The 25,017-nt window shown below is 36.8% G+C and overlaps 1 protein-coding gene across 1 annotated transcript in view; it reads left to right on the forward strand.

Moving 5' to 3' along the window:
- The window catches only part of DNAH9 (dynein axonemal heavy chain 9), a 704,007-nt gene that overhangs the window by 611,448 nt on the left and 67,542 nt on the right, over positions 1–25,017 (forward strand). The window contains exons 60-62 of the mRNA XM_049776731.1: positions 8,762–8,955; positions 14,578–14,726; positions 22,425–22,552. Coding sequence (XP_049632688.1) covers positions 8,762–8,955; positions 14,578–14,726; positions 22,425–22,552 — 471 coding nt within the window. The remainder of the gene's footprint in view (positions 1–8,761; positions 8,956–14,577; positions 14,727–22,424; positions 22,553–25,017) is intronic.

Genomic DNA, 25,017 nt, shown 5'->3' on the forward strand with positions numbered 1-25,017 from the left:
TCTACATAAATAGGTGCAGAATATTATTGGAAGCCAGGGACATCAGCTTCAGTGATTACTGACAAAATGTTTTAATGCCTTAATTTTACCAGGTATAAAATGACCTTTCAGCTTCTTTTTCCACAGTGATTCTTGGAAACAAAGGGTGGACACCATAATTTTATGCTTCGGTGCTCAATCATACAAGTTACCATGCTCATTATGACAATGTCTTGATAAAATACTCCAATTTACCCATTTCCTTTTGTTTATGTCTTCTATTAGGACATAAAGCATATGATCATTCAGACCACTGAAACAGTCAATGGCACACCACAAATTTATGTTACAGGTCCCACTCATCAAATATGTTTTTGCAAATCACCATTTTCTTTTTCTCTCTTTTTTCCCTACTTCTTTCCTACTCTCCTTTCTTATCCTTTCCTTCTCTCCTTTTTCTTTTTCTTCTTCTTCTTCCTCCTCTTCTTCTTTTCTTCTTCTTTCTTCTTCTTCCTCCTCCTCCTGCTCCTCCACCTTCCTCTCCTCCTCCTCCTCCTTCTTCTTCTTCTTCTTCTTCTTCTTCTTCTTCTTCTTCTTCTTCTTCTTCTTCTTCTTCTTCTTCTTCTTCTTCTTCTTCTACTGCTGCTGCTGCTGCAGCAAGTCAATCTATGTTAAATAAAGCCCACACTCTAAGTTTTTTTTTAGGAAAGGAACCTCGACACATAAGATGCGGCAGATGATACTACATAGGGTAGCCACCTCTTATAGTCCTCACTACCACGTTGCTTAGTACTATAGATGCGAAAATTATGCTTATCCTAAAATGCTCCAGCCACTATTTAACCCTGAAATTTAGTTTGAGATCATCCAGGGAGATTTAGAAAAAGTAGGAGTGTAAAAACCAATATTACCATGGGGCCAGAGTGGTAGTGCAAGCAGTAGGGCATTTGCCTTGCACACAACTAACCTAGGATGAACTGCGGTTAGATCCCCCGGTGTCCCATATGGTCCCCCAAGCCAGGAGCTATTTCAGAGCATATAGCCAGGAGTAACCCCTGATTGTCATTGGGTGTGCCCCACAAGAAAAAAAAAAAAAAAAACGCTGACGAGAATTGGAGCACAGTCAGCCAACCCATGCATGCAGAAGGATATGGCTCAGACTTGGCTAACTCAAAACAAGAGCAGCCAGGGAAAGATTTAATAAAAACTGCTGATCCAATATCTGGTGCATATACATTGATTGTAATTAGTAATTTTGGTCTATTATTATCTTGATCAGTAAGTATGCCCATTCTTGTCTCTATTTGCTTTTTAATTGAATGAAGTTTGGCCTGAATAAGCAATACTGTACCAACTTGATTTTTGTTTTCCAGTAGCATATATAATTGTTTTCCAGCCTTTTGATCTGTCCATACTAAGATTTGAAATATGTTTTCTGTAAACACCAAATAGATGAATTTTGTTTCCTAATTCATTCTGCCACTCTGTGCCTTTTGGTGCAAGAATTGAATTCATTGACATTTAAGAATATGATTGCCATTAAGAGCTGTTTTGCTATTTTACTGTTTTGCTAGTGTTGTTGCTTCTATAATTAGTAATTTGGTAATTTGGCTTATATAAGTAGCCTTTCAATAGTTCATTTAGAGCCTGTTTGGTTATCATGAATGTTGCCAGTACTATTTTTTGGTTTGAGGACATTTATATTCCCCCTCCCATCTATATTAGAGTTTAGCTGAGTAGTGGTCTCTAGGTTGAAAGTTTCTTTCATTTAGTAATTTTGTCATTCCACTTTTTTCTTGATGAACCATTTTATACAGATAATCTCGTTAATTTTAAGTTCTTGCCTTTATATTCATGGTTTTTCTTCTGCCTTACTGCTTTAAGAAATCTGTCTCTCGGGGCCGGGCGGTGGCGCTGGAGCTAAGGTGCCTGCCTTGCCTGCACACGGACCGCGGTTCGATCCCCCGGCGTCCCATATGGTCCCCCAAGAAACCAGGAGCAACTTCTGAGCGCATAGCCAGGAGTAACCCCTGAGCGTCACAGGGTGTGGCCCAAAAACCAAAAAAAAAAAAAAAAAAAAAAAGAAATCTGTCTCTCTTGCCTGTCTCTCTTTTGGATTTTGACATTTTGATACTAGTTATCTTGCTATTGTTTTCTTGAGTTATATCTGTTATATATAAACATAAGTTACTACTTGTCCAAAATATAAATTTATGCATTTTACTTATACATGGATTCATATGTAGTGTGTCATGCTGAGTGAAAGGAGCCTGCTAGTAGAGAGACAAAAACATACTGATCTAACTATGTCTGGAATATAAGAAAGCATATCAGGGAAATAACTAAAAGCCAAAAGTCAATAGAAATAAAGAACAGGAAAATTGGGCACAGAAGAAAGCTTCCTACTGGGAGAGGAGACTTTGGATAGGGCAATGAAGAGACAACTGCCACAATGATAGTGGGAAGTGGTCATTCTGGATAAGGACTGTGTGCTGAAAGAAGTAAAGTGACATGCATAATAGCCGATTAGTAACAGTATTGTGAATCATGGTGCCTAGAAGGAAAAGTATCTTTCAAACAGATGAAGGGAACAGAAGTGAAAATGGGGATACTGATAGAGGAAATGAACTCCAGTGAAGGAACTGGTGTTGGAAGATTGTTCACATAAAACCACTCATAAATATGTTTTAACTGCAATTCATTTGGATAATTTTATAAAAAGAAATTATACAGTAAATGAGCCCAGCACATTCCCAAGGTGGGAGCAGACACACAGGAAGTAGGATGTAGGAAGTAGGTCATATTAGAATGGTATTCAAAAAGAAAATATTTTACTGTCAACATAAAGATCTGTACTTAATCCCTGTAAAATCAAAGAAGTCATAAATTTAAAGTTGTTTTAACACGATATCATTTATTATGTTTCTGCAGAGAGTATGGTAATAAAAGAGGGGTTAAATGACTTAATATGTTCAAGTTACCTAATCAAAAAAATATCTAATGTTTTTGTCTCTCTAACATGTTATGCAATAAAGGCAGTGCCTCTAAGTGATTGCAACTGATAATAACCCAAACACAGTATTTGGGCTTATTTTTTCTTTTCTTTTTTTTATTTTATTTTTATTAATATATTTATTTAAGCACCATAATTAAAACCATGTTTGTAGTCATAAAACGTACACCTACCTTTACCAGGCAATCATGCTACCACCAATGCTACCAATCTCCGTCTTTCCCCATGCCATGCCTGTCTTCGAGAAAGACATTATATTTCTCTACCATTATCATGAGAGTTGTTGGTGTAATTAATTCTCTAACTGCACTCACCAATCTTTGTGGTAAGCATGATATCAAGGGCTGGTTCATTCAAATCTCATCTCTATTGTTTCTAGGTATTATTATCATACTATCTTTTATTTTTCATAAATCCCACAGACGAGTGAGATTATTCTGTGTCTATCTTCTCTGACTAATTTCACACAGCATATTGGGTTCCATGTCCATTCATGTATAGGAAAATATCGTGACTTCATTTTTACTGACAGATGCATATTATTTTATTGTGTATATGTACCATAGTTACTTTAGCAACTAATGTGTTGTTGGGCATCTGGGTTGTTTCCAGATTCTGGTTATTATAAATAGCACTGCAATGAATATAGGTATGAGGGAGGTATTTTTGAATTGTATTTTTGTGTTTCTAGGGTATATCCATAGAAGTGGTATAGCTGGATCATATGGGAGTTCATTTCCAGTTTTTTGTGGAATCTCCATATTGTTTTCCAGGACTAGACTAGATGGCATTCCCAACATAACTGAATGAAAGTTCCATTCTCCCCAAACCCCCTCCATCAATGATTATTCTTGTTCTTTGTGATGTGTGCCAGTCTCTATGCTGTGAGATGGTACCTCATTGTTATTTTGATTTGCATCTCCCTGATAGTAAGTGAAATGGAGCATTTTTATATGTCATTTAACCATCGGTATTGCTTCTTTGAAAAAATGTCTATTTCTTCTATTTTTGATGGGGTTAGATTTTTTATTGTAGTTAAATCATAGCTATGAGCCCATTATCTGTGGGTAATTGGGTGAACAGTTTCTCCCATTCTGTGGGTGGCCTCTGTATCTTACTCACTATTTTCTATTTTTTTAATAAATCTTTGTTTAAGCAACATTATTACAAGCATAATTATAGTTAGGTTTCTGTCATAAAAATAACACCCACCTTCACTAGTGCAACATCCCAACCAATAATGCCCCTCATTCTCCTCCCCCAGCCCTGCTTGTATTCAAGACAGGCATTCTACTTCTTCACTCACATTGTAATGCTAGTTGCTAGTGTAGTTATTAAGCTAAATACAATCACCACTCTTGTGGTTAGCTACATATTATAAGCCAGTCCTTCCAACTCTCATCTCTATTGTTCTGAGAATTATTACAGTAGTGTCTTTAATCCATAGATGAGTGTAACTATTTTGTGTATCTCTTTCCCTCTGACTTATTTCACTCAGCATAATAGATTCCATGTACATCCACATATAGGAGAATTTCATGACTTCATCTCTCCTGACAGCTGCATAATATTCCAATGTGTATATGTACCACAGTTTCTTTAGCCATTCATCTGTTGAAGGCTGATTCTAGAATCTGGCTATTGTAAATAGCGCTGCAATGAATATAGGTGTGAAGAAGGAATTTTTGAATTGTATTTGTGTGTTCCTAGGGTATATCCTTATGAGTGGGATAGCTGGATCACATATGAGCTCAATTTCCAGTTTTTGATGAATCTCTTTATTGTCTTCATAAAATCTGGACTAGATGGCATTCCCACCAGCAGTGAATGAGAGTTCCTTACTCTCCACAACCCTGCAAGCAATGATTGATCTTGTTCTTTGTGATGTGTGCCAATCTCTGTGACATGAGATGGTACCTTATCATTGTTTTGATTTGCATCTTCCTGATGATTAATGCTGTGGAGCATTTTTTCATTCTTCTTTGAGGAAGTGTCTATTCATTTCTTTTTCCCACTTTTTGATGGGGTTAAATGTTTTTTGTTTTTTTTTCTTGTTAAGTTATGTCAGTACCTTGTATATTTTCAATAGTAGTCCCTTATCTGATGGGTATTCGGTGAATAGTTTCTCCCATTCTGTGGGTGCCTTTTATATTCTAGGCACTATTTTTATATATTTACATATATATCCTAGACCACTTTCTTTTATTTTTACTTTCAGAGCTAGTACATTTTTCTTGGGTTTCAGCCTGGTTGACCTATCAAGTGTTGACAGGGCAGTGTTAGGTCTTCCACTACTATTTGTTGCTATTGATGTCTTCTTTCATATTTGTCAACAATTGTATTAATTTTCTGGTCCTTTTTTGGGTGTGTGTATTTTTGGAGAAAAATTTCTTACTGTTATACATATCCTTTGATTATTACAAAATGTCCATCTATCTTCCTTATAAAATTTGTGTCATCTGATATTAATATGGCCACTCTAACATTTTTATGGGAGTTGTTTGCTTGGATGATTATCTGCCAACCTTTGAATTTGAGTATATGTTTGTTCTGAGTTTTTAGATGTATTTCTTATAACAGCAAAATGTTAGATACAGCTTTTTTGACCCATTTTGCTACTCTGTGTCTCTTAACTGGTGCCTTTACCATTGATGTGTTAAGAGAGAAATAATTGTCATGGAATTTTTTTATTCCAAGGAGCAAACATTGTATTTCCCTCATACATTAACATAGATCTTTTCATGGTAACATTGGATATAAATGATTGCGTGGGTGTATATCTCAAAGCACCCTCAAATGGTTTGAGTAGCGGGACATCTGCATTAGTTGTTTTTAATAAATCTTTATTTAAGGACCATGATTACAAGCATGTTTGTAGTTGGGTTTCAGTCATAAACAGAATATCCCCTTTCACCAGTATAACATTCTCACCACAGTGCCCCACCCCAGCCTGTATTCACAACAGGCATTCTACGTCTCTCATTTTTAAAATTGTCATGCTAGGGGCCAGAGAGATAGCATGGAGTAAGGCATTTGCCTTGCATGCAGAAGAATGGTGGTTCGAATCCCGGCATCCCATATGGTCCCCCGAGCCTGCCAGGAGCGATTTCTGAGCATAGAGCCAGGAGTAACCCCTGAGCGCTGATGGGTGTGACCCAAAAACCAAAAAAAAAAAATTTTTTTCATGCTAGTTGTTAGTGCAGTTATTTCCCTAACAGCGTTCACCACTCTTTGTGGTGAACTTCAAATTCCTTCCAGCCCTTCCAGCCTTAATTCTATTGTCTCTGGGCCTTATTACAGTACTGTCTTTAATTTTTCTTAAAACCCACAGATGAGTGAGATTATTCTATGTCTATCTCTCTCCCTCTGACTTATTTTACTCAATATAATAGATTCCATGCCCATCTAAGTATAGAAAAATTCCATGATTTCATCTTTCCTGATGGCTGCATAATATTTCATTGTGTATATGTACCACAGTTTCTTTAGCCATTCATCTGTTGAAGGAAATCTTGGTTGTTTCCAGAGTCTGGCTATTATAAATAGCAATGCAATGAATATAGGTGTGAGGAAGGGATTTTTGTATTGTATTTTTGTGTTCCTAGGGTGTATCCCTAGGAGTAGTATAGCTGGATTATATAGGAGTTTAATTTAGTGTCATCTTTATGTATGCCTTTGGTGTGTCTCTTTGTCTGACTTGTCTTATAGTAGACCTTTCAGTATTTCTTTTTAGGCTGGTTTTGAGTTTGTAAAGTTTCTGAGCTGTTATTTATGCATGAAGCTATGTATGTTTCCTTTAATCCTGAATTTATATTTTGCTAGGTACAGTATTCATACAAAAAATTAATTTCATTGAGTTTTGTCACTATATCCCACCACTGCTTTCTGGCCTTGAGGGTTTCTTCTGATGGTCTGCTGTAAATATGAAGGATCCTCCTTTTAATGTAATTTCCCTTTTTGTTCTTTCTGCTTTCAGTATTCTATTCCTATCTATGGGATTTGTTATTGTGACTAAGATGTATTGGGGTGCTTTTCTTCGGGTTTCTTTTAGCTGGTACTCTTTACTATGCAGTATTTGGTTGCATGCAGTCTTTAGCTCTGGGAGTTTCTCTGCAATGGTATCTTTGACTGTTGATTCTCCCTGGAGATTTTCTTTTTGGGTCTCTGGGATTCTAATGATTCTTGCATTATTCTGTTGAAATTATCAGAGTTCTATTTTCATCTGTTTGTTTTTGTGTATTTTTCCATTGTCAGATCGTATCTTTTAAGGCTCTTTTTCACTCTCTTTTGTTGTATTGAGTTGTTATGGATCTCATCTTCCAGCTCACTGATTCAGTCCTCAGCTGCTGCTACTTGAGTGGCTTTCCAGTGATGTTTTCATTTTATCTACCATGTTTTTTAGTCCTGTTATTTCAATTTAGAGAATTTCATTTATATTTTTATATCTTCTTGATTCTTATTTGTGGTTTGTTTATCTTGTTCTATGGTTTCTTGATTTCTATAAGGATTCTCCATATTGCTTCTCTAAACTTTTTATCTGAGAGACTAAATTAGTGATTGGCACTTTCCAGATCAATGCTGCTTTCTTCACTTATTATATATAATTGAGACTTGTGTTGTTTTCCCCATTTTCAAGCTTGTAGTGTAGTGTTTTCTATGTGTTCTTCTGGGGTTCATTGGCTAGGAGATGTGCGAGAATGCAAAGCAGAGTGGACAGGCTCCTAAGGCTCCACCCTTTGTAGGCAGAACCAGTTCACCTCTGAAGAACTGTCAATTCACTTACATGTCTTTTGTCTACTGTGCACTCTTCAATATTCACTTCTCTTTCCACTGACTCTTTACAACCAGCTGATAGTTCAGGACCTCTTATTTCCTCGCTTTTGGGATATGGAAACTGGAGTCAGGGTGTTTTTTATTTTATTATTTTCACTGTTTTATTTAAGCACTGTGGTTACAAAATTGTTCATTATTGTGTTTTAGTCATACAGTGTAAACCACTCTCCATCAGTGTACCCCTTCTGTCACCATCTCTAATGTCTCCCATTTCCCTCCCACACCCTAGGCCCCCATCTTACTCTAGGACAACAGGAAAATTGCTTCTCTCTCTGTATTTATGTCTCTTCCTTTTTGGAACTGTGGTTTGCACTACTGTTAAAGGAGGGGCGCTTTGCTTGTTATTGTCTCCACTTTCAGTGCTGAGTTCTTGTAAAGGGAACAGTTTTATCTACACTTGTCCTAGATAATTCCTCTCTTCTCTAGATACAGTCACTGATTTTTATGGCAAGATTTTTTATACTAGGCTGGACCTCCTGACCTTTGTCTCTATTGACTTTGGGTATTACTACTATACTATCTCTCTAAACACAGTGTCTTATGAACATTTTGTGTTAATGAAGTGATTTACTGAAGTTGAAATACTAGGAAACACATTTATTTTCTTTATTTTACATGGGAAAAGTTCCAAGATACCCAACAGATGTGATTTGAAATAATTATGTCTATAATACATTGTTTTCCCTAGTTCATAAGACAAAGGCATTTGTATCTTTCTTGGGAAATCTCATTTAAGCAGACTGGGAATATAGTTTAAATATTAGATAATTTCTTTGTATCGGACCACTCCCAGGTCAATTTCAAGTATTACTTTTTGGAAGCACCACCAAAAATGATCCCTAAGCTCCTGTGAAATTTTGGATGTAGCCCCAAAATTCAAACCCCCACAAAAAATAGGAAACTTCATTTCAAAGAAAGGTTCTCTGAAATTTTCAGACACTTTCATCAATGGAAGAATTCCATAATCTGGACCGGGACATTGAAGGATCTGCCAAGAGTTGGAAAAAATTTGTGGAATCAGAATGTCCTGAAAAGGAGAAGTTTCCACAGGAGTGGAAAAACAAGACAGCTTTACAACGCCTCTGTATGATGAAAGCTTTGAGGCCTGACAGGATGACCTATGCTGTGAGGTAGGAATGAGGGTTATGAGGATGTTCAGGACATACGTAGGCAATTTCAGAACATTAAGTCAGCAGAACTAAAGTCAAATCTATGTGTTGATAGTTATTGGGGCTTTAACAACACCCAAAATCTCAGGAGGTTTACTGCTCTGTGTTTGCCAAACTAGGGAACATTTAGAAAGAGGTGGTTGTCTATATTAAAAAAAAAATGTTGATCATATCAATGTACTGGAATCTACAAACAGAAGGACAATTCAGGGCAGAAAGAACATATAGAAGCATACAATAACTCAGATAAAGATCCAGAGTTAGGTGGATACAGATTAGAGAATTTTTCAATTATGTATTTGTAGGAGAGGTAATAAAGGTGAGGAAATTTCAATAGAATGATTTTATTTAGTTTTGTTAGTTTGTTTTTTATGTTATTAAATATAAAAATTATTATGTTCTGTTAGTTACTTTTTTGTTTAGGACCAGGCCCTGGCTCTGTGTCAGGATCATTCTTTGTGATGCTCAGGAAATATGGAGTCAAATATTAAACTGGTCAGACATGTATCTTCACCTATGCATTTTCTCTCAGCTCCTGAAATAAATTGTTACATAAAGTGATATGATAATCTGCAGAGATAAAAAGGCAAATATGTAATGTTACCTTGGACTAGAAAATGGGAAAATAAATAACTATATAAGTATGCAAAATCTGATTGACAGGTCAAAAGTTTCCAAAACTGTGTCATAGTAAATGATTTTCAAAATTGAGGGATTTATGGTATGCCATATCTCAATAATATTTATTTAATTTGATAAAAAGGCAGAATGAAATTGGGGATGATTGAATCCAGACTTAATAAAAATAATATGTAAGTATTATAATATCAAGGATGCTAATAATTTACTAGGGATCTTATACAGGATTATAGGTAAAGATTATGATGGGAAATTACTGAGTCCAATGGAAACATTTCAAAACATTATGTTTGAATGCCTTAACCTTACCACATCTAAAATAACCTCTCAGTTTTTCTGTCCATAGGGGTTCCTGGAGAAAAAGAGTGAACATACTACGGTGGTACCTCAGTGCTCAGTCACACGAGGAACCATACTCAGCTTGAATCATGAAAATGGCCAGATAAAACTCTTTAATATACCCTTTATCTCTAGATTATGCCTTCTTTTAGGACCTGAAGCCAGTGACCATGGCCAGGTCACTGAAGTAACAACCGTGACCTACAGATTTTTACTACAGGGCCTAAGCATTGAACACGTTCAAGCAAACTAACAGGCCCTTGCTCTTGTACCCTCTGTTTTCATTACTTCGTATTTTTGTTGTTGTTGTTGTTGTTGTTTGATTGTTGGTTTGTTTTGTTTTTCCTTCTCTCACTTCTTGTCTCCCTCTTCTTCCACCTTCTCCTCCTCACTATCATCAATTCAATCTATGTCAAATAAAACCCACACAGTTACCTCCTCTATAGGAAAGGAAAGCTGACTTATCGGGTGCTGTGGACAATACTGCAATGGGTAAACACCTATATAGATAGACCTCACTAACACAGCTGTCAGTACTCAAGACACAAAACCTATACATATCCAAAAGTTGATCTTTTAGTTTCCTTTCCTTACAAGTACTATGCTTACCTATCTTTCTGTACTCAGTGCACCTCTTGCCCTCCCCACCTCTCTACATTAATATACACCTAAGCTAACTTCTATATGCTTATATGTGGGCAGGAGCACACAGAGATAGGAATCCTCCTTAAGGGAGAAACCTAAACCACAAACAACCCATACCTATACCCCAGATAACCCCTCCCATATATTATTCCCTCACCTCCTCCAGAAATCCAACAATCCCTCAATCCCACGCCCGATATCCCCACCACATTGTAACTCTTCACCCTCAGTTCTTAATCCATTAGGCATCAAGACTGACCTTCTACCCCAACAAACCAGTACCCACTGCCCAAGTGATAAGGCACCCACTCAAGCTCTCACCTTGTTCCTGGCAAGAATATACAACCAATACCCCAACTGACTCATGCAGTGTGGCCCTCCTAATCACCTCTCCCTAACAGGGACTGTGGCTTGATACCAGAACTAGCTAGCTCCAAAGGATCCCCACTGCAAGAACTCTACCCAAGACTTTTCTGCCTGGTCCACACACCTCACAAGGAAATCTCAAAAGACAATGGGGAAGCCTATACTTTCGTTATAAGTATAGACCTATATAACACTACTCTTACTCTGTTTCTCCCCAAATGTAAAATAATCTCCTGTGTCACTTCCTCCCTTTTTGTCTTTTTCTTTCTTTTTCCTCTTTTCTTTTTTATTCTTGTCCGTTTTTGTTTTGTTTTGTTTTTTGTTTTGTTTTGTTTTAGTTTTTGTTTTTTGATTTGATTTGTTTTTGCTTCTTTTGGGTAACTCCAGGCAGCGCTCAGAGGGTGCTCCTGGCTCTATGCTAGGAGATCACCCCTGGAGGACACGGGGGACCATGTGGAATGCCAGAATTTGAGCCACCGTCCTTCTGCAGGAAGGACAGATGCCTTGTCTCCATGCTATCTCTCCTGGACCCACATTATTCCTTTAATTACGTCTTTTATTTAATCTTTTAAAAAAAGAAAGAAAGAAATAAAGAAACATTTTTTTCTTTAGATATATGTGAGCATATATATTTTTAGTTTTTGGCTTGTGTCTGTTTTCTTCTCTCTCCACCCCCAAAAATCCACCAGCAATATAATGTAGCACCACTTCTTCCTGCAAAGACATATTAAACAAAGGGGATTTTTTACGTGTCAAAACAAGCTCTTATCTACTAGGGATAAGAACTCATACTTCTTTACAACACAGGGACATCTTCCACCCTGAACGTATGTCATGTGGAATCAACTTAGACTCCAGGGTCCCAGACATAGAAATGACAGAGTTCTCCACAACAGCACCAGGAAACAAATCCCCTCCAGGGCATTCCTAATGCTGCTCTGATGCCAACATGAGCCAGTTCTAAATTTATAACCTGACAACGAGGAAATGGGCACAACTTGATCTAAGAGCAAGTTGTCCTTCCTCATCAGCCAATGATAAGACAAAATCAGAAAACATGACACCCTTTGACCTGAGCAAAAGCCAAGATCGCTATATACAGATGACTGGTTATTACAACCAGGACTCGACAGTATGCATCCCGGGACCAACAACAACAGCAGCAATCAAAAGCACTAGCCTAGCTTTTGGTCTACAGTCTGTTCAACAAACAAGATCTCCAACTCCAGAGGTCTGACTGAGACAACTGCAACTGAACAGGTTTTCCAGAAACATAATAGAAGACTTTATCCCAGGCTCCATCCTAGGAGCAACATAATGACCAAGACCACCAATTACAGAAGATAAATTAAAACGACACTGAAGAAGCAGAATTCCTAGAACCATAAAGAAAGACTCCATCATAAGCTCCATTCCTTGAGCTGCACAGTCACCAAGATCTCTAGATACAGAGGTCTGATTTTATCATCCAAGACAAAGCAGAAGTCTTCCATACACCACAAAGCACCGAGGGGAGAGTAAATGAACATGCAACGAGTCTAAAGTTAATCCCATGACAGTATACTTCAGGGGTGGAGAAACCCTGTAACTCCTAGGCCAAGGGAATTCCCTCTATAATATCCCCAATACTTAATGTGCCTATGCAGGGGGGGGGGGATAATCTACTTTCCACACATTTATTTATTGATTGATCGATTTTTGACGTCTTTATTTTGGTGTAGATATTGAACTGATTTCTCCAATTTTATTTCATTTTATTTTATTTTATCTTCTCTTTCTCTTTCTTTTTGCACTCCGGCATGATTTGATTTCAGAAACAAGACTATTGTGTGGTGCTTGTCTTTATTGTTGTAGTGCTCACTGGATATTTAATTTGATATTTCTTTCTGTATTGTTGTGGTGTTTCAATTACCTTTTTCATGTCCTCTCTCAAACTGAGGTTGAAAGCCTCTAGAAGGTCTCCGCCCATTTTCAAAGTATTTGACTTCTTTTTTTATTATTTTTTTCTTATTTTGTACCCCATTCTATTGCTTTTCTTTCCTTCAAACAAAACCACATAACTTGATTTATCTAGCTCCGCTTCTTAAATAGAGGGGGAAACAAAGGAGGGTAGCAGGACCAAACAGATATATGACCACTAATAGTAAGCTAGACAAAGAGGGGTCCACCTACTCTAGCAACCTGGGGGGGTGATGGTGGGGTATATGGGTTGCAGAAAGGGAACTAAGAAGGGGGAGGACAAATTTGGTGATGGGTATTCCTCTGATTCAATGTTAATATGTACCTAAAATACTACTGTGAAAGATATGTAAGCCATTATGATCACATAAAAATTTAAAAAAAAAGAAACAGAAAACTTGCTTTTTAGTGGCATAATAGACATAAATAAAAAGATAGTAAGATATAAACTGCCAAAATAATTGTGAAGATAGAAAGTTTTTTGTCAAATAGTGGAATATATATTTTTAAGACAATTATTCCAAGTACCAGTGAAAATAAATATATAACTTTGGAATTGGATAGTTGCAATGAGGATGAAATAAAAATTATTAAGAATCTGGAGATTTATCTACATGGATATTGATGTGATCCAAACTGATGGACAGTCCACAAAGTATTCAATTTTTCAGTTATATGTAATATGTCTAAAAGAGTAATTAATTAAAATTATGTCCAGACATATTGAGAATAAAACCAAGAGAAATGAACCTTAATAGAATCATACAATTGAAGAAATAATGCTTTGGAAATCAGTAATGGTATGGTAGTTAGTGAGCCAAAATGTGATCCCACCTCCCAGCTTTGATATATGCCTACAATCAAATTATAAGTCAAATCATAAGACTACCCTCTTGGGTGATATTTTTTGTTTGTTTGTTTGTTTGTTTGTTTTTGGGCCACACCCAGCGATGCTCAGGGGTTACTCCTGGCTGTTTGCTCAGAAATAGCTCTTGGCAGGGACTGGGGACCATATGGGACACCAGGATTCGAACCAACCACCTTTGGTCCTGGATCGGCTGCTTGCAAGGCAAATGCAGCTGTGCTATCTCTCCGGGCCCTTGGGTGAGATTTTTTAAAGGCTACTCTCTTGAGGAATAATTTAAGCATTGAATCATATGACCAATAAGTGATTATAACTACAAGTTATTCTTTAGCATAAAAGGAGGACATTGCTTTTGACACTTTGGAAGGAATTTTGGTAAAATATAGTGAAATGAAATAAAACAGAGAAAATAGGACAGAAAAATAATAAGAGAGCAGAGGATTTAAATATTACATAAGATAGGAGGATCACCAGGATATAAATATGAATGAATTAGCAGCTTACAATCTTCTAGAAAGCATTGCTCCTGGAAGTTCCCTTGTTATTTATGCTATGTCATAAGATACCCCAGTTTCACAGAATAATCAGTGATGAACAACATAAATTGGAATTTGAAAATATCCATGACCTAGATAAGTAAGCTTACAACTAGCAATAAGATCAGTAAATGTTAATACATAGTGAATTTTGGATTTCTCAGTATATCTGTAATTAAACATATAATCTCAAACACATTCTTCCATTTATATATACCTTTTTATTTCTAACAGAGATTTTGTTGAGGAAAAGTTAGGAAGCAAATACGTGGGGGGAAGAGCACTAGATTTTGCAACCTCGTTTGAAGAATCAGGACCATCTACTCCCATGTTTTTTATCCTGTCTCCAGGAGTGGATCCACTGAAAGATGTGGAAAATCAAGGTGAGAAACATAATAATAGAACAATTGGTGCATATGCACCTTTATTATTTGTATGGGCTTCTTTTCTTTCTTTTTTTGTTTTTAGTTTGTTTGTTTGGGGCCATAGGTGATGCTCAGGGATTACTCCTGGCTATGCACTCAGAAATCATTTCTGGCTTGGAGGACCATATGGGATGCCGAGGGATCAAACCGCAGTCCATCTTTGGCTAGCACCAGCAAGGCAAGACACCATACTGCTCCGTGCCACTACTCAGGCCCCTGTATCAGCTTCTTTTCATGATACATGGCTCATTAGGCAATATTCAATATTTTCTAATTATTAAAAGTCATGGTCACGACTTCATCTCCTAATATGCTGAGTGAAATAAGTCAGATGGAGAGAGAGAGAAATGCAGAATAGTCTCACTCATCTATGGGTTTTAAGAAAAATGAAAGACATTCTTGCAACAATCCTCAGAGACAAAGATAGGAGGGCTGGAACTTCCAGCTCATTTCATGAAGCTCACCACAAACAGTGGAGAAGTTTGAGAAATAACTGCACTGAGAACTATCATAACCATGTGAATGAATGAGGGTACTGGAAAGCCTGTCTAGAGTACAGTTTGTGGTGTGGTGGGGTGGAGGGAGTTTTGGGACATTGGTGGTGGGAATGTTGCACTGGTGAAGGGGGGTGTTCTTTACATGACTGAAACCTAATCACAATCATGTTTGTAATCAAAGTGTTTAAATAAAGATATTATTAAAAAAAGATACTATACTAGAAGTCAAACAAAACACTGGTCTTCTAAAAACCATATCATTTATGTTAGCATCAAAAATTATATTGTAAGTTAATTTAAGAAAAATGTAGAAAATTGATATACCAAAAATTGTACAGTACTACTTGGAGAAATTACACCAAACTTACACAATACGTTGTATATGTATATATATATGTCATTTATGGATTATAAGATCAATGTTTACAAACTGTTCCATCAGAGCCTGGGCTTTTGTTTTTGGGCAAACATTTAATTACGGTTTTAATTTCTTCAATAGTGATGGGGGTGTTTAAATATGCTACATCCTCTATTCAACCGTGGAAGGTTATAGGAGTTTAAGAATTTATTCATTTCTTCCAGGTTCTCATATTTAGTGGCATAGAGTTTCTCAAAGTAGTCTCTGAGTATTCTTTGAATCTCTGCAGTATCTGTAGTGATCTCTCCCTTTTCATTTCATTTCATACGGGTTATCAAGTTTCTCTCCCTCTCTTTCTTTGTGAGCTTTGCCAATGGTCTATCAATCTTGTTTATTTTTTCAAAGAACCAACTTCTGCTTTCATTGCTCTTTCGGGTTTTTTTGGGGGGAGGGTTCAACTTCATTGATTTCTGCTCTTAGCTTTGATATATCTTTCTGTCTCACTATTTTTGATTCCTTTTGTTGATCATTTTCTAATTTTATAAGCTGCGTCATTAAGCTATTAATGTATGCTCCTTCCTTCCTGTTGTGTGCTTGCAAAGCTATGTATACTTCCTTCAAACCTGAAAGTGATTCGGGCTGGGTGCAGTATTCTAGGTGAAGCATTTATTTCATTCAGTTTTGTCACTATGTCCCACCACTGCCTTCTGGCCTTGAGTGTTTCTGGTAACAGGTCTGCTGTAAATCTCAAGGATGCTCCCTTGAATGTAATTTCTCTTTTTGATCTTGCTGCTTTCAGTATTCTGTCTCTGTCTGTGGGGATTTGTCATTGTGAATAGGATGTATCTTGGAGTGTTTTTCCTGGGGTCTCTTTTAATTGGTACTCTTCGGGCATGGAGGATTTGGTCGCATGTATTCTTTAGCTCTGGTAGTTTCCCTTTAATGATGTTCTTGACTGTTGTTTCTTTTTGGAGATTTTCTTCCTGGGTCTCTGGAACTCCAATGATTCTTAAGTTGTTTCTGTCGAGCTTATCATAGACTTCTATTTTCATCTGTTTACATGTTTGACTAATTTTTCCATTGTCTGATCATTTTCTTTAAGGCTTTTTTTTCCAATCTCTTCTGCTGTGTGGAGTTGTTATGCATCACATCTTCCAGCTCACTAATTCTATCCTCAGCTGCTGTTACCCTGATGGAGAGCTTATCCATTTTGTATGTCAATTTATCTACTGAGTTTTTCAGACCTGTTATTTGATCTGTAATTTCAGTTTGGAGTTTTATGATTTCTGTCTTCATATTTTCTTGGTTCGTATTAGTGTTCTGTTCAACTTGATCTATGCTTTCTTTGAGTTCTGTGAACATCCTCCATATTTCTTCTCTAAACTCTATATCTGAGAGACTGACTAGTTGGTTGGCTGTTTTCTGGTCATCAGAGTTGCCATCTTCATTCTCTATGCCTGGTGCTTGCCTGTGTTGTTTCCCCATTGTCACACTCGTATTGTGGGTTTTTCTACATGTTGTGGTGATCCCCAGTTTTTTCCTTCAAACATGGCCAGAGCTATGTCTAAGGTCTTGTTTCAGCTTTCTCTGGGTTTTGTCATTGGCCTGGTCACTAGCCTCCTGCTGCCATTGCAGGTCTATGTCTGGGTAAAGAAAGTGACCTACTGGTACCTCCCATCATCTCTCTTTTCCCTAAAACTGTGCAAACACTAACTTGGCGAGGTGGGCTCAATGACACCCCCCCATTCAAATATGGTCAGAGCTGCCTCCAAAGCCTTCTTCCTTCAGGATCCTTCTGGATTTTGTTGCCAGGTTGGTTACCAGTCTCCCACTGCCATATGGGGGTCTGCATATGGGTACAGAAAGGGATTTGCTGGTCCCTCCCATCAATTTTCTTTTTTCCAAACCATTTGGACATTTGAGTGAAGACTCAATTTAGACCATATAATTTCATTTTAGACCATATAATTCAAGATAGCATGGACCGTTATTTCCCTTAAAAAATAAACATCCCAGGGCCAGCGAGGTGGCGCTAAAGGTAAGGTGTCTGCCTTGCAAGCGCTAGCCAAGGAACGACCTCGGTTCGATCCTCGGAGTCCCATATGATCCCCCTAAGCCAGGGGCGATTTCTGAGCACTTAGCCAGGAGTAACCCCTGAGCATCAAACGAGTGTGGCCCAAAAACCGAAAAAAAAAAAAAAAAAAAGAATCCTAAAAAATAAACATCCCAATTGGTTACCAACTGTGAGAGACTGTGAGTGTTGCCTGTGCATGTTTTTCTACTGTCCTGTGTCCTGAACCTCTCCAAGTGGGCTGAAAAGGGCCCAGAAAAATCTCTCCTAGAGTAACTCAAGCAGTGCCGGCAAGACAAGGAAGACTGTGTCCTCAAGTGAAAACCGGCTATCAGCAGTAAATTGCAGAAATGCAGGTCCCCTGTCTGTGACTTCAGGCTGGAGAAATCTGGGCCTGCCCAATTGGTTACCAACTGTGAGAGACTGTGAGCGTTGCCTGTGTGTGTTTTTCTACTGTCCTGTTCCTGAACCTCTCTGAGTGGGCCAAAAAGAACCCATAAAAATCACTCTCTTAGAGGCTCCAGAAGAGCACAGTCACTCCAATTCATGGCCATGCTCTCTTTCTAATGAATAAATTCCACTGCAACATGCAGAAAAAAATCACACTAGAAACTGTGCTGGATCTCTGAAGCCTAGCATATCTCTCTGGACTGCCTTCTCTGCTGCGTGGTTGGGCCTAAGATTTGATCCTGTGCGTGGTTTCATCCACGGAGGGCTCCCCTTCCTTGGAGGTGATTTGACCTGCCCAGAAAGGGTGAGCCAGAAGAGTGTGGCCTCACACATCATTTAGAGCAAAGATGATTTAATATATGCAAATCAAGCAACGTGACACACCACATCAGTAAAAAGAAGGACAAAAACCACATGATAATTTCAATTCATGCAAAGGAAGCACTTAACAAAATCCAAAACTTATTCATGATTAAAACCCTCCGCAAAATAGTTTGGAAACAACCTTCCTCAAGTTAGTAACAGCTATCAATAAAAATGCTCACAGCCAACATTATTCTTAATGGTGAAAAATTGAAAAAAATTTCACCAAGGTCAGGCCTTAGACAAGGGTGCCCAATGTATCCAATCTTATTCAACAAGTACTAGAAGGCCTAGCAATAGCAATCAGACAAGAGAAAAACCAAAACTATCCTAATTGAAAAAGAGAAAGTCAAACTCTATCTACAGATGGCATGATGATATATATCAAAGATCCCAAAGAGTCCACATTAAAAAAATAGAAACTATAAACCAGTACAGCAAAGTGGCTGGCTACAAAGTCAATACAGAAAAAGTTGCATTCCTTTATACTCAGAGGAGATAGAGATCAAAGTCTCTATCCCATTTAAAATTGTTTCCAAAACTATCAAGTACTTAGGAATCAATCTAACAAGAGAGGTAAGAGACCTATACCACAAAATCTTCCAAACACTTAAAAATAAAATCGAAGAAGACATAAGGACATGTAGAAACTGTTTATTCTCAGTAAAAATAATAAGTATCATTGAAGTTATTATCTTAGCTAAAGTACAATGTATATGCAATGAAATCCCTATTCAGATTTAGAAAACGTTCTTAAAGAAAATAGAACAGTCAATTATGAAGTTTATGTGGAATCAATCATAAAGGACCTAGGATAGCCATGACCACATTGTAAAACAAGAAACTTGGAGGCATCTCATTACATAAATTGAAGCTCTACTACAAATTCATACTGATCAAAACAGCATTATATTATTATACAGGTATTATACAAAGACAGATTTTCAGACCAATGGGTCAGAATAGAATAGCCAAAAAAAACCTCAAGTATATGGCCAACAAAGCTTTGACAAAGAAGTCAAGAATTTGAAGAGGAATAAAAAAAATATTTCCAACAAATGGTTTGAATAATTGGATAACTACATGTAAGAAACTAAAGATTGATCCATATCTCACACCTTACACAAAAGTTAATTCAATGTGGATTAAAGTCCTTGAGATTAGACCCAAATCCATAGAGTTCATTGAGGAAAATGTAAGTAGAACACTCCAAGACTTAGACCTCAAATTTTTTTTGATGATTTGTTGTCAATGGCAAGGGCTCTAGCATCAAATTTAAATAAATGTGGCTACATCAAATTTAAAAAGTTTCTGTATGGCAAACAAGCATGGGGTAAAATTAGAAGACTGAATATGAGAAAATTTCTGCACTGAAAACGAAAGGTTGATAAATAGAATATACAAATTACTCACAAAGGTTAGCTCTACAAAACATAATCCCCATCAAAAATGGGGAGAGGAAATGACAGATAATTCTCTGAAGAAGACTAATTGATGGCTGAAATATACATAAAATAATTCTCATCATTACTTATTATTCGGGAAATCAATATCAAAACAATAATGATATATTAGTTTACACCAGTGAAGATGGCACATATCAAAGATAATGGAAACAATCTTTTTGATGGGGATATAGTGAGAAAGAAACTCTAATCTACTGCTGGTGGGAATGCTGCCTGGTCCAACACCTATGCAAAACAGTATGTGGGTTCTCAGTGAACTCAAAATTAAGCTTCCATACAACCCAGCAATTCCTCACTAACTTCAGGACAGAAAAAACATTCATACAAAAGAATATATGTATACCACTATTCATTGAAGCACTAGATACAATAGCCAAGATTTGGAATCAATCTATATGTCCAGAAGCAGATGAATGGTGTGTGTATGTATGTATGTGTGTATATATATATATATGTATATATATATATATAAAAAATGGAACTCCTAGTAGTAAGAAATGATGCAACATGTAATTTTCAATAAAATATATTGGACTGTAAGATATTAAGTTAAATTAAGTAAGCCAGAATAATAAGGATAAATACAGAATAATATCTCTTATATGTGGTATTTAGAATAACTACATGAAGAAATGCAAGAGTCTAAGTAAAAATTGTGTTGAACACCCTTGACCCATAGTAAGGAGAAGCAAATAAAAAACAAATATGGAAGCATAGGGGCCAGGGGCCAAGTGGTCTCAGTGTATTGATAGTGTTTAAAAAGGACAGAAGTAAATATCCAAGCCAAAGGCAACAACAATTGAGTTAGGAGACCCAATCTTCTACAACTTAAGCTTAAAATGGTCTTGTAATACTGACAGGCTCAGGGGAAGGGAGATGGCAAGGGATGCACTTGCAGAATATTGGTAGTGGAAGGTGGACACTGGTAGTGGAATTAGTCCTAAATCATTGCATGTCTGAAATCCAAACCTGAAAGACTTTGAAAATCATGATGCTTTCAATAAAATAAAAATAAATTTAATAAAGTAATATAAAGTCTCATTTGGGCTTGGAGAACAATTCATGAGCAATTCATTTGTAGTTTTGCTCCAGTGATGGTATGTTGGTGAAGTTATTTCCTTATTTCCTTACTGCATTTTATCACAAGGTACATCTAATACATATATACAATACAACTAAGCCTCTTCTTTTCACTATAATTTTGTGAAATAATGAGAAAACCTTTCTGTATGAAGAAATCATAGAAAAGGAGAAAATAGATTATCAGTAAGCTCCTACTTAGCACATCTCCCAGTAAAGATCCAGTATAAGTAGACATTTGAAGGATAAGGAAAGTCAAATAGAAATAAATATGCTTAGGTATCTCCTAGGCCAAGGGAATTCCCTCTCTAATGCCCCCAATATTTACTATGCCTATGCACAAAATAATCTTTTTTATCTATTTTTTTTATTTTTATCTTTTTTGACTTCTTTGTTTTGGTGTAGATATTGAAGTTGATGTCTCCAATCTTATTTTATGTTATTTTATCTTTCGCTTTCTTTTTGTGCCCCGGCATGGTTTTATTTCAAGATCGAGACTATTATATGTTGCCTACCTTTAGTGCTATAGTGCTCACGGGATATTTTATTTGATAATTATTTTTGTATTTTTGTTGAGGTATTTCAATTCCTTTTTTCCTGTCTTTTCTCAAACTGAAGTTGAGAGCCTCTAGCAGGACTACACCCATTTTCGGCCTATTTTACCCCACGTTATTGCTTTCTTTTCTTCAAACAAAACCACATAACTTAAAACATCTAGTTCACCTCTCAAACAGAGGGGGGGGAAAGGAAGGGTACCAGGACCAAACAAATATATGATCACTAAGTAGTAAGCTAGACACAGAGGAGACCACTTATTCTAGCAGTCCGAGGGGTGAGGGTGCGGGATATGGGATGAAAGATGGGAACAGGGGTGGAAGGAGGGCAAATTTGGTGATGGGAATTCCCCTGATTCAATATTAATATGTACCTAAAATACTACTGTGAAAGATAGGTAAGTCAATATGGTCAAAATAAAAATTATTAAAAAAAATAAAAGTAAATTAAAAAAGAAAGAAATATGCTACACTTGGCCTCTCCAAAATAGCTCTCTGTAATAGAATGATTCAATAGCTAGTTTTCAAATGGAAGTAACACACACCAAAAAAAAAACAACACTTTGTCCTTCCTAGATTTCAGTGAAAAATAAGAAGTGAAGTAATTGTGATCTATACAAGCATTTCCTTCTATTCCAGATCAAAAATGTAGAGGATGTTGGACACATGCACATCAAAGAAAAGATCAATAATGTACAAGGAATAAGGTCATACATACCTATTTTGAGAACCACTATGGAGATAAACCATTCTTTTGGAAAATTAAATACACAGATCATCAGATACAAGAGATAAAATGTCAATTTCTATTTTTTAGGTAAAAAACTTGGATATACTTTCAACAATCAGAATTTTCACAATGTATCTTTGGGGCAAGGACAGGAGGTAGTAGCTGAGGCCACGCTGGACCTGGCTGCCAAGAAAGGTCACTGGGTTATTTTGCAGGTAAGCTCACTTGCCCCCACACATCACGCCTTAGTCTCTGAGATTTTCAGTCTTGTTTTGCCTTTTCTTTTACCTCTGGGATCCTATCATTTTTGCCTTTTCTTCCACCTCTGTACTCATGTCAATTTCCAAAATTTTTATTCTCATTTCTGTCTCATGTTATTGCCTTTACCTCCATCCAATAATGATTGTCCCTTTCTGTTCTTTATCCCATCACCACCACCCTTCAAGTTTAAATAATTATTTTCATTAAATGAAGTCAACTTTCACTTTGGTGAAAGTTCAGAAAGATGTCGTTTGGTAGAAAGTCATGATAGCTAAATTGTTTAATGCTCTTGATCTCATGAACTTCACGGTATTTTTTTCTCTGCTTCTATATAGACATTTATATATATAAATATATACCAGTCTATATATCTATATGCCAATCTATATACAAGATTACATTTATATATAAAATATATATACTAGTATATATGCTAGTGTATATAATATATACTATGTATAGTATAAATATAGTATATACTAGTATATAGACATTTTCAACAGTCACTATGGGCAATTTCACTGAAGAAAGTTATAAATTAGGTGTATTGTCTTAATTCTTTTTTTCCCTTCTTTCCTTTAACTGCTTTCATGTTATCTTATAAGTACTCAAAGATGAATTTAGGTGTTGAAGTCAAAGAAATTATTCTGTTCATTTTTTTCTTTATTTAAACACCTTGATTACAAACATGATTGTGATTAGGTTTCAGTCATGTAAAGAACACCCCCCTTCACCAGTGCAACATTCCCACCACGAATGTCCCAAATCACCCTCCATCCCAACCCACCCTCACATGTACTCCAGAGAGGCTTTCCAGTTCTCTCATTCATTCAAATGATTATGGTAGTTCTCTGTGTAGTTATTTCTATAACTGCACTCAGCACTCTTTGTGGTGAGCTTTATGAAGTGAGCTGGAAGTTCCAGACCTCCTCTCATTGTATCTAAGGATTGTTGCAAAAACGACTTTTATTTTTCTTAAAACCCATAGATGAGTGAGACTATTCTGCATCTCTCTCTCCTTCTGACTTATTTCACTCAGCATTATAGATTCTATGTACATCCATGTATAGGAAAATTTCATGACTTCATCTCTCCTGACGGCTGCATAATATTCCATTATGTATATGTACCACAGTTTCTTTAGCCATTCGTCTGTTGAAGGGCATCTTGGTTGTTTCCAGAGCCTGAATATTGTAAATAGTGCTGCAATAAATATAGGTGTGAAGAAGGGGGTTTTGTGTTGTATTCTTGTGTTCTTAGGGTATATCCCTAGGAGTGGAATTGCAGGGTCAAATGGGAGCTCAATTTCCAGATTTTGGAGAAATCTCCATATCGCTTTTCATAGAGGTTGGACAAAACAGCATTTCCACCAGCAGTGGATAAGAGTTCCTTTCTCTCCACATCCCCGCCAGCATTGATTGTTCTCCTTCTTTGTGATATATGTCAATCTCTGGTGTGAGATGGTATCACATCATTGTTTAGATTTGTCTCCCTGATGATTAGTGATACACACATTTTTATGTGCCTTTTGGCCATTTGTATTTCTTTTTATCAAAGTGTCTGTTCATTTCTTCTCCCCATTTTTTGATGGGATTAGATGTTTTTTTTCTTGTAAAGTTCTGTCAGTGCCCTGTATATTTTGATATTAGTCCCTTATGTGATGGATGTTGGGTGAATAGTTTCTCCCACACAGAGGGTGGCTCTTGTATCCTGGGCACTATTTCTTTTGAGGTGCAGTAGCTTCTCAGTTTAAGTATTCCCATCTGTTGATCTCTGCTTCCACTTGTTTGAAAAGTGCCGTTTCCTCCTTGAAGATGCCTTTAGTCTCAATGTCATGGAGTGTTTTACCAACGTGTTGTTCTATATACCTTATGGTATCAGGTCTGATATCAAGGTCTTTAATCCATTTGGATTTTACCTTCGTACATGATGTTAACTGGGGGTCTATGTTCGCTTTTTTGGAAGAGGCTAACCAGATCTGCCAGCAACACTTGTTGAAGAGGTTTTCCCTGCTCCACTTAGGATTTCTTGCTCCTTTGTCAAAACTTAGGTGATTGTATGTCTGGGGAACATTGTCTGAGAACTCAAGCCTATTTCACTAATCTGATGGTCTGTCTTTATTCCAATACCATGCTGTTTTAATGACTATTGTTTTGTAGTACAGTTTAAAGTTGGGGAAATATTTTTTTTCTTTTCCCAAGGAGTGCTTTAGCTATTCGAGAGTGTTTATTGTTCCAGATGAACTTCATAAGTGTTTGATCCACTTCTTTGAAAATATCATGGGTATTTTGAAGGGGATCGCATTAAATCTGTATAATGCTTTGGGGAGTATTGCCATTTTAATGATGTTAATTCTGCCAATCCATGAGCAGGGTATTTGTTTTCATTTCCATGTGTCCTTTCTTATTTCTTGGAGCAG

This window comes from Suncus etruscus, chromosome 7, assembly GCF_024139225.1.
Source record: "Suncus etruscus isolate mSunEtr1 chromosome 7, mSunEtr1.pri.cur, whole genome shotgun sequence".
Lineage (NCBI taxonomy): Eukaryota > Metazoa > Chordata > Mammalia > Eulipotyphla > Soricidae > Suncus > Suncus etruscus.